Genomic DNA, 11,905 nt, shown 5'->3' with positions numbered 1-11,905 from the left:
GAATCGCGAGCGAATCGATTGTCGACGTAACGGGAAACATTTTGTTCCTCTTCTTGCCCGACTTCAGAGGCGGACCTTTATTTCCATACGAGGATTCTGCCCGGCATTTCTTTAATTCAGTCTTCTCAACGTCCTTCCCGCCATTAACCTCCATCGACTGCATTTCCGGCAGCAATTTTTTTCTCCGCTCGTACTTCGTCGAAAGGCGAAATTGTGATCCCGAACAAGCTTCGTCGTGTATCGAATTCACACATTTATTTGGCTCGCTCACAAATGGATTTTTCGAACGTTCCCCTTCCTCTCGCGATAGCTTTTTGGCTTCCGCCTTCGAGCTGATCGAGTGGAATTCGCGATTGCTCGTTCCCTTTCCATCGCGCGAAACCTCGCACTGGTTCCTTCTATCTTCCCTCGTGGATTCTGAATTTTTTATACCTGTCGTCGATCCACCGCGTTTCGAATTTCGCTCGCCCGCTACTCTTCCGCTTTTCGCCTCGAATACTACGTTCGTCTGCGTCGACGCTCGATCTCGTTCAACGTCGACGCTCGACGCTACTTTATCTCTGCTTGGCGGCCTTCCAGCCACCATTTCCGGAGACAGGAACAAGCTCCACGTCGACGAAACTTCACCTTGCTTTCCTTTGTATCTTTCTCTTGCAATCGACTTGGTCGCGCCAGAATTCAAAGCCTCGTTCTTCCTCGACTCGTGGGATTCCTCGTGATTCTCTGTTCCTTTATTTACGCACGCCTCTTTCGATGAAACTTGATTGGATTTATGACAAGTTTCAGGTTCGAAAACGTAGGATTTTGATGCCTGGTTGGCAAACAGATTCGCGTGTAGCGTGGCCGATTTCTTCCCGGACCGAGCTTCATCCCCTTTGGCCTGGCTTCGTGCCACCGAATTATCGTTCGAACTCGAGCACTTGCTTCCCGTCCGTAACCTGTTGCAAGGTTTGTTTATAGTATGGTTGTAGGTTGACTTGGCCTTGCCATCCGAACTTTTGTTCCAGCCTCCGTACTGACGTCTGCCGCTTGCCTGCGAGTCGCAGGAACAACAAAAACCCTGCAATCGTTTCGTATCGTTGAATATTCCTTGAAAAAAACAAGTTCCATCTCCTTGCATCTGTACATTTAGTCCTCGATCATTGTTATTCGTGCATGGAAAACGTATAATATCTTTTTCGAATTCTAAGAAAAATTCTGAAACTTTCTAAGTGAAATAAAGTTGCGAAATTGGCAGCTCAAAGCGTAGTAGACAAAGGCAATGAACACTTTGATTTTTGAATACAACGAGAAGGAATGAATCCATAAAGTTTACCTGACTAAATGGGACAGGTTTTCCACGTATAAAGCTTCGACCACAAGTTGGCTGCTCGGAATCTACATCGCACCCCGTGTAATTCGGGCTCCGGTTGTTAATCACTTCTTCTCTCGCCTCTGCGTTAACAACCTTGTTCAAAGTCGCGCGATCAATACGACTGTCCGCGAGATCTTGCCGACTACTCTGCCGGTATTTCTACCAACACTGGCTAAAAGGCTCCGTAGAACGTTATTTAATTATTATTTATCATAATCTGATAAGAAATCGACAAGTTGTTCGCGCGACACGATAAATTACCAGCAGAGTCATCAGTCGTAAACTACGTTATCTTTGCGTGGAAAATTAGGCTACTCAACTCTCCTGATACTCACACTTTGGAATTTCAACCCGTACAATTGTAACACGGTTTCTTGACGAACTTTGATCACGTAGGGATTTTGCAGAGGAATTTTTTTCATCGTCATGGGGTCCAGCACGTGATCGATTACTATGAATTTCTCTTCGATTTCAGTCTAATAACAGTATTCTGTTATTACAAAATGTTAATACGTAATTCGTGATAGATGTTTTAAATTTTTAGAACACAGTAGTAAAAAGAAGGAAGTTCTACTAAAAATCGTAACATTGTCAAAAATTCTATAAAGATCAATAAGCAGAACACCTTGCCGATATTGTTGAATCTCATGCTGATAACGATGTTTCTGATGCAGTTTGTTATCGTCCCTCGATCCTGTTCCTCGTCGTGCCTACGTTTTCCACGAACGTGAAGATCATCCCCTAACGTTCTACGAACGAAAAACCAAGAATCGATTCTGCCAGTCGCTTGAAATCCATCGAACTCTATTCTAATTATTCTATATTTTATTCTTTCCATTCCGATAACTATATTATGCAACATTCACATTAATAATACAGAAGTCAAACGAAAACTTATTGTACTTCTCCCGTGTAAATGCGGAGCAACGAGAAACCGCGGCCCTGATCTCGATCGCCGGTCGATTCCATTCCTCCGAATCTTCGTCGATGTGTTCGCGATTTGTGAACCGAGACGGGCAGTCAGGATTTCTTGAGGGATGAAACCGAGGAACGTATTCGAATTGCGACACATAGGAGGAGCGGGTCGTGCTCATTCTGGGATAAGAGACGAGTGTCATCTGCACAGATCGATCGCGAAATGAATAAAGGAATTTCCCGGACGAGACTTCGGTTATCTATTCACGAAAGTGTATTCGACAATCGACGCGTTTATCGGGTTACCCAAAGGATCAGGAGATGCCAGACAGCCAGTGACATGTTAGATTATCTGCCAGGGAACTCATCCTCGGCTACAGGCGCGCAGCCTCAAATTTCTCGTCATGTAAGAATTTTCCACGCGTGCAAGAATGAAACTGGATGGAAATTTCTTTCTACCTTTTTTTTTCAAATAGCGATATCTCCTAACAGTTTTCGATTCGGATCGATTATGTTTTTCTTGGATGTTCCGTGAGGTTAGAAGCAGAGGAACGTCGAGACACTCGTCTGTTTCCCGATCGATAGGGAAATCGAACGTTAACGTGATTTTGTTCTGTATTCAGGAAATCGTTATACTTGTAAATATATTACAATCTCAGTTGTATATAAACCATATTTATTTGCCATATCAGCTATCAGCCATTTACATTTACAACGGTGTTTGAATAACGTGACTTTATGCTTTCGATTCGACGAGGGACATCCGAGCGCCATCGATGACAGCTCTTCTTCCTTTTACGATCCATTAAACATCGTTGAATCAATAGAATTTTTCCTACGATCAAGATCATCGAGAAGACGCGCGTCGAACCGTCCCTCGAGTTGCTTAAGTACTGCTTAAGAATATCACAGATCGCGATTCTTGCGTAAACGCACTAAAATTGTAACAACCTTCGCTAGCCGTCGGCTCGCGACAATCGGATCTCCTTTTTGGAGATCCTTTTCGCGGCACGATTGGTTCTTTTCGCTCGAATGCGAACCATTGCGTCTTCGTTTCGACGACCAAGGGGAATTACAAGCACCAGGACGAACAGCTCACCAATTTCTGTTTCACAAGCTCGTTGATAAAACCAAGTTACTGGGAAACAATCGCTCGACGAGAGTAAACGAAACCTGCGTACCTACCGTACGAGTATTTTGTGCAAGGAACGTTTAGAAAGGGAAACGTGAAACGTGCGACGTTTCTCGAATTGTAAAGGAATCGTTGCGAATTCCTGGATATCTCTTATTTCTAAGGTGTTGATAAAAAAGTTCTCGAGATTCGTAGGGATCAAAATGTGTAAGATAAGAAGATCGAAAGGAGAAAGTAGAGTCTGGTGTGTAGATGCTGTCGTCGATTCGCCGAGGGAAGAGTGAGCTGCTCGCCTGCAGCGACTAGACTCAACTGAAAGCCGAATTTCCATCGAGAACCGAGCGAAACGGTGTCACGAATAAAAAGCGAAGCGTTAATCGAAATTTGTGTCCGTACGGAGAAAAACCGAACGAAACAGGTGAATAGAAGCGCGCGCTAACCAGCTTGATCTCTCTAAGCCTTCGTAGAATCAGCGTAAGGCGATCTATCCGCGACGAGAGATTTTCCAGCCAATCTATTTTTCAAACGATACAACACGGACAGCTCCTTTACGCAAACTTCATTTACGTTAAGTTAACTAAACTAAACCGAAAAGGATCATCAGGGGATACGTTATTTACAGGCTTTACAGACTAACAAGAGCGAAGACAATCGGTGCGCGAGAAACTAAACGATTCGCTTCGTAAATGTTTTCAGTTCGCGTTCGTCAAGCCGTTTGCACGACACGGTCTGATCGACGAGATTTCTCTCGCGAAGTACTTGCACTTCGCGTTCCATCGAGGCCTAGTCTCGATCCCCCGAGAATCATTTTTAACTATACTCGTTACTCGAGAGATTCTAGAAATTGTTCGTTAGCCTTCTTAGTCGATTTTTAACTCGAATAGAGACGCGATTCAGAGATATAACTCGCCTTTCCTATAAAGTTGCACGTTGATCACGTGTTCACGTGACTACAACGTGACCGTATACTTTTGTTCTTGTCTATCGAGAAACTCTGATCTCGCTAATAAACGACATGCTTTGCTAATTCCATTAGCAAGCTTGCCGGTTCTCTACTCGCCTTGTCGCAAACTGAACGATCGAAGCGCTTTTTGTAAATTTACTTATTCTGCGTGTGTACGTGTACGTCTTTATTAGTTTCCTTTTTATTCGTATTTTGCTCGTGTGTATCACACTCTCGTCTGTTCCGCCGTACAATTTATTGCTTTCACTATAATAAATCTAAGGTCCTCTAAAGCGTCATAGGGAGAGATATTAACATTAATGGCGCGTTTAAAAGAGATTACTTCGACGACCGTACCGAAGATCGACATCTCCTCGGTTGGCCGTTCTTTAGACTCTGAAAACGCTGTAACAAGCTTATCTATCGGTCGATCCTCCGTCATCGCGAATCGCATCTTCTTAGCGCAATACTCATCCATCTCTCGATGCATCCTTCCACTTCGACTCTTCAGTTTTCCGGATAGAATTCCTGCAAAATATCGATTCACGTAGTTAACATGATAGTTTGCGATAAAACACTAATCAAGATAAAAATACGATATCTTGCAAGTATCGGTATTACCTGAACCGATTCCCTCCGACGCAAGATCGCTCGACAATTGCTGAAAAAATGATTAGCCCTTGTCGCTTAGAGTGTGTCCAACCACAGCACGCCATTTTCCGTATCGAATCCAAATGATCGAATATGTCGTAGATGAAATCTGTCGGTGAACGATTGTCCAAGCCTGATCATCACCATGTGGTACATTTGTTAGGGGGGTTCATTTTGGTTCCGATCGGGCAACGGAACGCATCCGCGAATGCTTGAGAGTTCATCATTATACCGTTGACTCTAAACACATTTTAATGGGTGGTATTTATTTGTCAATAACGTTAAATTCTTCGAGGTACGACTAAAGAGTAAGACGCTGGCTACCTTTCAGGCTGAGGTGTGTGATAATCGAGCTCAACGGAAAGAATATAGGCCTCGGCAGTCATATTGGAACAGTAAGTCTGCAATATAATTCAGAAATAAGATTAGATTCCTACGATCGTCCCTCTCGCATAGTTACAATTACACTAATTTCCATACGTTTATGAGAAACTGAAAGATTCAAAAACGCGTAAAATGCAAAAATACATATATTGAGATATGTATAATTTTCTGTGGTAGACTAGATTAGCCGCGTAGTAGTGACACGCGTATGTGAGTATCAGTGTATGGAAGTATGTGTGTGCACAACTTCTCGAAAATCAGATGAATGCAACTGTTCCATTAGTAGTGTGGTATGGAAGATGGTGAGATCAAGAGAGTGCTGAGACGCGTGCAAATATCGACGAAGATCCTGGAAATCGTTTATTAAATAAATCTAACACTATTTTAATATAAATCCTAACCCCAATCTAAGTATTCCTTTACTTTTATTTCGCTGATTAACCCTTTCGCGTCGGCAGTCCACTCCGCCGAAGTACCATCACTGAACGGAAACGCGCGCCAGAAATACGCACAGTGTGCGTGGTTGAGGTTATTAGATGTATGAACGGAAGAACGCGTATATAAATTGTGAAGTAGAAAATATATTTTAATACAGATGTGTAAGTACAAGTAGGAATATAATTTGAGCTGGTCCAGATCCGCACGCTAGCAGTGTTACCCTATAACTGGAAACCCCGAAGCCATTGTAACGTCAATTCACATCAGAGACCAGGCCACACACCACGGGCGCGATGGCGCCCAGATGTCTGCACATCCTTGGCGCGTACCCTCAATAGTCTTAAGTACGCACCAGGGGTCTTGGAATTTTCATATCTCTCGAAAAATGGCCGACTCGTTTCTCTTCACCATTCGCGGTTCGGGATAGAATGTCCTTTTGTTCCAGGTCGAACTGATTCTTCCCTTCGTTGCCCATCGATATCCCCACTAGCGTGCGTTCATTAGATGTGCCGCAGCGGCTGGCGCGTGTATGCTCTTCCGAGAATTCGGCGGAAGAAGCGTGGAGATATCGGTGGTACATCGGGCACGTCGGTGTTGCGCTTTGACGGCGTAACGCTTTGTATCACGAAGCCGTTGGAAAGTTCCGTGACGCGTGCCGCCACACATAGAGTGTATAATATTTAGCGCAATATATATGGCTACTTACGCTCTGAGCTCTACTCCTCTAATTATATTCACAGAGATACGAATCCGTAGAGTGAGGGCGAAGATCTGAAAATATGGATGAAAGGCGTCGTATGTTTACCTGGGCGGCGCTTATGAAGAAAAGCTGGCTCGGCCGAAGTCCCTCTAATCCGGGAAGACTTCGATCCTTCCCATTCGTCAGGGTGTGCCAGGTTTTATAAGAAATTTGCAAGGCTCCGATATCAGCGACATTCTCGTTCCTCGTCACGTTCCAGTCAAACTGAAAAATCATTTGAACGAGTTCCACCCAACTTGCTCGAGGAAAATATGTGAAAAAAATATTCTCTACCTGTACAGCAACGTCGTTCCCGTAAAACTGAACCTTCCTCCAGAAGCTTCTGGCATAAAGCCTCGCGACGCATTCGATCCTCGCTTCCAACCTCTTCCAAGACTCTGGCGTGATCCAGAGCCACTGATCGACGTTCATATCGGGATCCAATGGCAGTCGACGTCGATGGAGGTCGAAAGCGTGGAGAATCTCGTGACCGATCACCGATCCTAGAGTCGCGTGCGCTGCATACGCTGGCCCAGCATCCCAGGACCATGACCAAGCTATCATCATCGCCAGTGGAATGCCTAAAATCGATGAATTCCCTCGTCATAATTCTTTCGGCAAGCTTATAAAATGTTCAGAGATCCATTTTACCTATTGTGTTCGTCGAAGATTCGTAGTAAGCGGATACGCTATAGGGATGACGACGTCTGCAAAGATAAAATTAATTTTATCCCATTCTATTATCGATGGGTTTGCAGCAATAAGGAGACAGACCCGATATCTAAAATCGTATTTATCGGAAAAGAAAGAGACATAGGTTTCCTGTTCAAGAATGTAGAGATTTAGTACTACGAATATTAGCTGACTACGACGAATGCACAGTACGTTGCAAAGATTTTGATCGATCGTGGATTAGTTTGCTTTTAAATAAATTTTGTTGCGTCAGATTACTAAGAAAGTGGTCACTCCACTTTTATTTTCGATCCTATTGTTAGGATGTTCGGAGTAAGAAAATGCTCACTTTTCGGTGACGTTCCTGCGCAAAACCTTGTCGTCCACGGTGCGAACCTGTCGAAATCGTTTCAACACGGTGTGGAAGAAATCTGCCGGATCGATCTCCACCTACCGGAAGTGATAGATGGCAGTCACGAATAGCTGACGGAAGAGTATCGCTAGGAATACGCGCGCGTCGCATGCAAAGAAGCACGAGGAAGGCCTCACCTCGGCCATTTCGCGGGCCAGCAGGCTCTCATTGTGGAAACCAGGCCACACGTGAAATCTTCCCCGCAACGAGTTCAGCTTCAACAACGCCTGCGTCCTTGTCTCCTCGTCTAGCCAAGATTTCACCAAAATGCGCTCAGCTACTGTCTCTTTCACGCGTTCGAACAGCCCTCCCACCTGTTCGCGACACGACGCAATTTGTATCGCAACGTTTTCACCAAGACAAAGGGAAGAGAAGAGAGAAAGAGCAACGAGAGTAGAATAGAGAGAAGCAGATGCTATTTTTCATCGCCTTACCTTGTTAGCTAGGTTTTCTAAATACTGCGGCGTGTACTGCTGCACATACAAAGCACCCACGATTTCGCTGAAGACATCCTTCGTCAGCTTGAAACAGGACAGCTCCCAATCCTTGCTCCCGGTCACGTTCACGATGTCGTGCAGGGTGTCCGTCGCGTACAACAGCAACAGTCCATTGTGAATAATCCTTCGTAAGGATATGCACTTGTGAGTATTGTTTGCGCGTTTAAAACATCGCTTTCTATCTTCTTTTTATTCGATGCACAACTTCGAAAATAGCTATAACTCTCGTACGAGTGTTCGTACGAAATAATAGCCTGTGAGGATATATATTTCAGTGGAAAAGAGAGGATAATGTCCTGGTGGCTATAATAATGAACAGCTGGCCCCGAAAGCATAACGAATTAGCGTTATCGATTCTATCGAACCTTGCCATGCCTCCGCCACAAGCGCGAGCTCGTTTCGACAAATTCGAGGATACGTATCCCTTTCTTGCCTCCTTGAGCTACGTGCATGTGACAGTATTAACGGAACTATAATTTCAATTGAAGTGAAATCATCGTTCCTATTAGTAGAAACTCGATTCTAGTTGATACAGAGCGAACAGAGTAGCGCAGATGGGCGGAATTTTCGCAACGAAGGGTAATGGACGAATTAGGCACCGATTTACGATGCATGCTCGCTGCTGGTATCAAAATTTACGGTCGTACCACGTTTATTAACCGCATACGGTACGCTGGCGTGCACTGCGTACGAACTTCTCTGCTCATAAATGTTACGCCAGACGCTGATAGCGTTCTCCGTGCTAACAACCTTCGCGACATTTAACCTACGCTACGCTTCCATTTTCATCTGCCCCCGAGCTCTCTACGAGATTAATTCTGGCGACGTTGCGACGGTTTAAGAGATGATTTGGAATATCATCTGGAAATTAACTGGCGCACACATTCCTACGAACTTGAAATAAAAGTTGCAAGTCGGACGTTGAAAATTTCAATTTCAAAGTAAACGATGAACGATCGTAATTCCCGACGATTGATATTCAAAGCTGCAGCAAATGTGAAAAAAACATTCCATATCCGAAGAACGCAACGAGTCCGAATATTAAGGACGATAGATGGGCAGAAATTGGCGGTAGGATGCGAGCGTCTGGTTCTTTGTTGCGCGGAATACCTTCGGCAGTAATTATCGCGGTTTGCTGGCTGTATTCATCCTCCGGTTGTGTCTGTCTGTCTGCGAGAGATAATAGCGAGGGACGAGCATAGGCTGCCAACTGTGGCGTTTCGGAATCCCGAGTGTTTGCTCCGCCAACCAGTCCGTCCTGCTGATATTACCGTAAACTGACAAAGTTCGAGTTTGATAATTTGTAGCTAGCCCGTGTCTTGCTCGTTACCCAGAAGGAGAGAAGAATGTGACAATCAACGATCAAGCTACCCTCTTTAACTTTCCAAGACTAGTCGAATATTCGAAATAATTGTCCCCCTGTGGTGAGATATACAAAAGGCGAAACTATCAGTCAGCTTGACGTTATAACGTGCTCCGGAATCTGTTGCTTCGAATGTAAGCTTTACATCCGATCAGCAAAGAATTTCACCTTGGATTTGCTGGAAAAGCCGAATTCCACGTGTTCAACGACCGAATAACCCGAGTCAAGGTATCCGAACTTGATCCTCCGGCGAATACCGCATCCTGCTACCTCTTTTACAACGTGCAATTTTTTTCCTTCTCTCTCGATTCACTGAACAGCAAACATTGTCGTGGGAACTCGACCGAACCGGGCAGCCAATTTACCCATCGAACTTTCTGCTTCCTAATTAAATTCGATGTTTCGTCGATTTTCTTGTTCCTTCGCGTCGCTACCGTTTCCGATAAACGCTACGTAAGTCGAGTTACCGATATACTTTACGAATGAAAAGAAAGTTACCACTTACCGGCAGTTCCACGCTCGAGCGTTTTACGCGATTAAAAGTTAAACCTTTCTAATCGTTCGACGACGATAATGAGCTTCGCAGGAATCACTTAAGGGTAGAGAACATCGTGTTGCCGTTTAACTACGTTGGTACGCGGCTCATACGCATGCATTATGCAAATTCATCGGCGGCCGCATCGTCAAAGCGGAGTCTGTAAACGTTTACGACGTTCCGCAATCGGTACGTGTAATCCAACCGGCATCCAGCGTGAAATTCAACCGAGCGTGGCGAGAACTTCGTTTAATGTAATCAGTAGAATTTGCAATAATCGAAGCTTCTCCAAGCTACTTGCAGCATGACTCGCTATATTCCCGCACATGGTTCAAACTATCCTAATAAAAACTGTCTACGGTCGCGTAACTATCATGGGAGTCAGTTTGTAGGAATTCGCGATCTACGAAACCCATCGCGCTGAATTTCGCATATTTTTTTGAATCTCTCGCTCTGCGCGAATATTCGGATTTCCTCTCTCGATTGGCTTTTTTTTTTTTTTTATTCGACGTTGAACCGAGAAATTATGGGAAGCAAAGTTTGCTAATTGACGCAACGAAAGGCGATTTAATCGCGTTTCGATTGCCGGTTGTTCCATAGCTTGTTTCGATTACCAACCGGACAAACACACATATCGACGATCTGGCAATTTGTACGTGCGGCTGGATATATTAATCCCCCTGACGAAGAATCCTCGTGGCGATGAAGCTTTCGACCGAATCGGTGGATCGCGCGGTGAAGATCGTTTTTCTCAAACCCCTTGATACGAGGATTAAACGATTGGCGAAACACAATCGCGAAACCGCATCTGCGTGACCGACCGCCATTTCAATTGGCTAGCTCAGCCGTTTTTGAAATTACCACTGTTAATAAAACCTCCAACGAGCGTATCGTTCTTCTTTCACGAATTATTTTACAGATTATTCAACGAAATAATAATGTCATTCACGTTCTTACTGGCGAATACAAAATCAACAAGCTCTTCTAACGTTTGCCCTCCGTTTAATGGATACTTCATTCGTGATCGAACGTATGAAATGTTAAGCAACTTGCAACAATTCCAATCGATCACGTTGTCCGACGACAGCGGGAATTTGCAGCTCTCGATCCCAAAGGAGCAAGCCGGAAAACGAATGTATCGGAAGCGACGTAAATTTGAACGCGAAACGTTCTTCCGATCAGCCAGTTGTAGCTCGTTCAATTAATATTCATTCGTTATGCAATTCTCGGATCGGCAGACCGATATTTACACGCGATCATCAACTTCCGCAACATCAACCGCTCGTTATCGGCTTGTATTTCGAGCCAAAGATCAAAACAACATTTACGTCGTATAACGTCATTTATGAGGAAAATCAAGGGAAAATGGGATAACTGACGGTTGAGCTGTAACTTCCGCGTTCGTGAAATTATCATTAGCATACATTGAGTGTTACCTCTGAATATATTTCGCTCGTTGACGAACAAACAATATACGGGGAATGTGAAAACTACGTTTCAAACGAATGTTTTAATCGAATGAGTCCGCCTCGATAAACGAGTTTACGCCGAAAGGAGCCGTGGTATCGATAATTCGTCCTATTTACGTCTGCTTTTACACTCGCCATAAAAGTTCTGTTTAGCATCTATGGCACGACGAATCGATTGGTTCGACTAAAAAATATCCGTACGGCTGCCATAAAGGAGAAAATTACGGACAAAATGTGAATCTCGCGACGAAAAATGGTATGGCGATCGTAAAAATCACCGGTGCACCAACGATGCTCTCTGTCGTTATTTTTAATACCACGCCTGTAGTTTGGTTAATAAACAAGTCGCTATAATAATGGTGAGCGTGTTTTTACTCGTTTTTTTTTTTTTTTTTTTTGGG

The 11,905-nt window shown here is 44.2% G+C and overlaps 1 protein-coding gene across 2 annotated transcripts in view; it reads right to left on the bottom strand.

The window, feature by feature from the left end:
- Positions 1–2,928: 2,928 nt before the first annotated feature.
- Positions 2,929–11,905, bottom strand: part of LOC100744815 (neprilysin-1) — a 70,553-nt gene continuing 61,576 nt past the window's right edge. For both annotated transcript variants that reach the window (XM_003491377.3, XM_012388500.2), the window contains 9 exons: positions 8,075–8,261; positions 7,778–7,954; positions 7,578–7,678; positions 7,208–7,263; positions 6,851–7,137; positions 6,623–6,781; positions 5,320–5,396; positions 4,966–5,235; positions 2,929–4,872 (listed from right to left, as the gene is read on the bottom strand). In XM_003491377.3, the coding sequence (XP_003491425.1) occupies positions 5,136–5,235; positions 5,320–5,396; positions 6,623–6,781; positions 6,851–7,137; positions 7,208–7,263; positions 7,578–7,678; positions 7,778–7,954; positions 8,075–8,261 (1,144 nt within the window). In that variant the 3' untranslated portion in view covers positions 2,929–4,872; positions 4,966–5,135. The remainder of the gene's footprint in view (positions 4,873–4,965; positions 5,236–5,319; positions 5,397–6,622; positions 6,782–6,850; positions 7,138–7,207; positions 7,264–7,577; positions 7,679–7,777; positions 7,955–8,074; positions 8,262–11,905) is intronic.

The sequence above is a fragment of the Bombus impatiens genome, unplaced genomic scaffold, assembly GCF_000188095.3.
Source record: "Bombus impatiens unplaced genomic scaffold, BIMP_2.2 scf_0548, whole genome shotgun sequence".
Taxonomy (NCBI): domain Eukaryota; kingdom Metazoa; phylum Arthropoda; class Insecta; order Hymenoptera; family Apidae; genus Bombus; species Bombus impatiens.
Note: the sequence above shows the minus strand (reverse complement) of the source record. Positions and strands in the feature narration are given on the sequence as shown.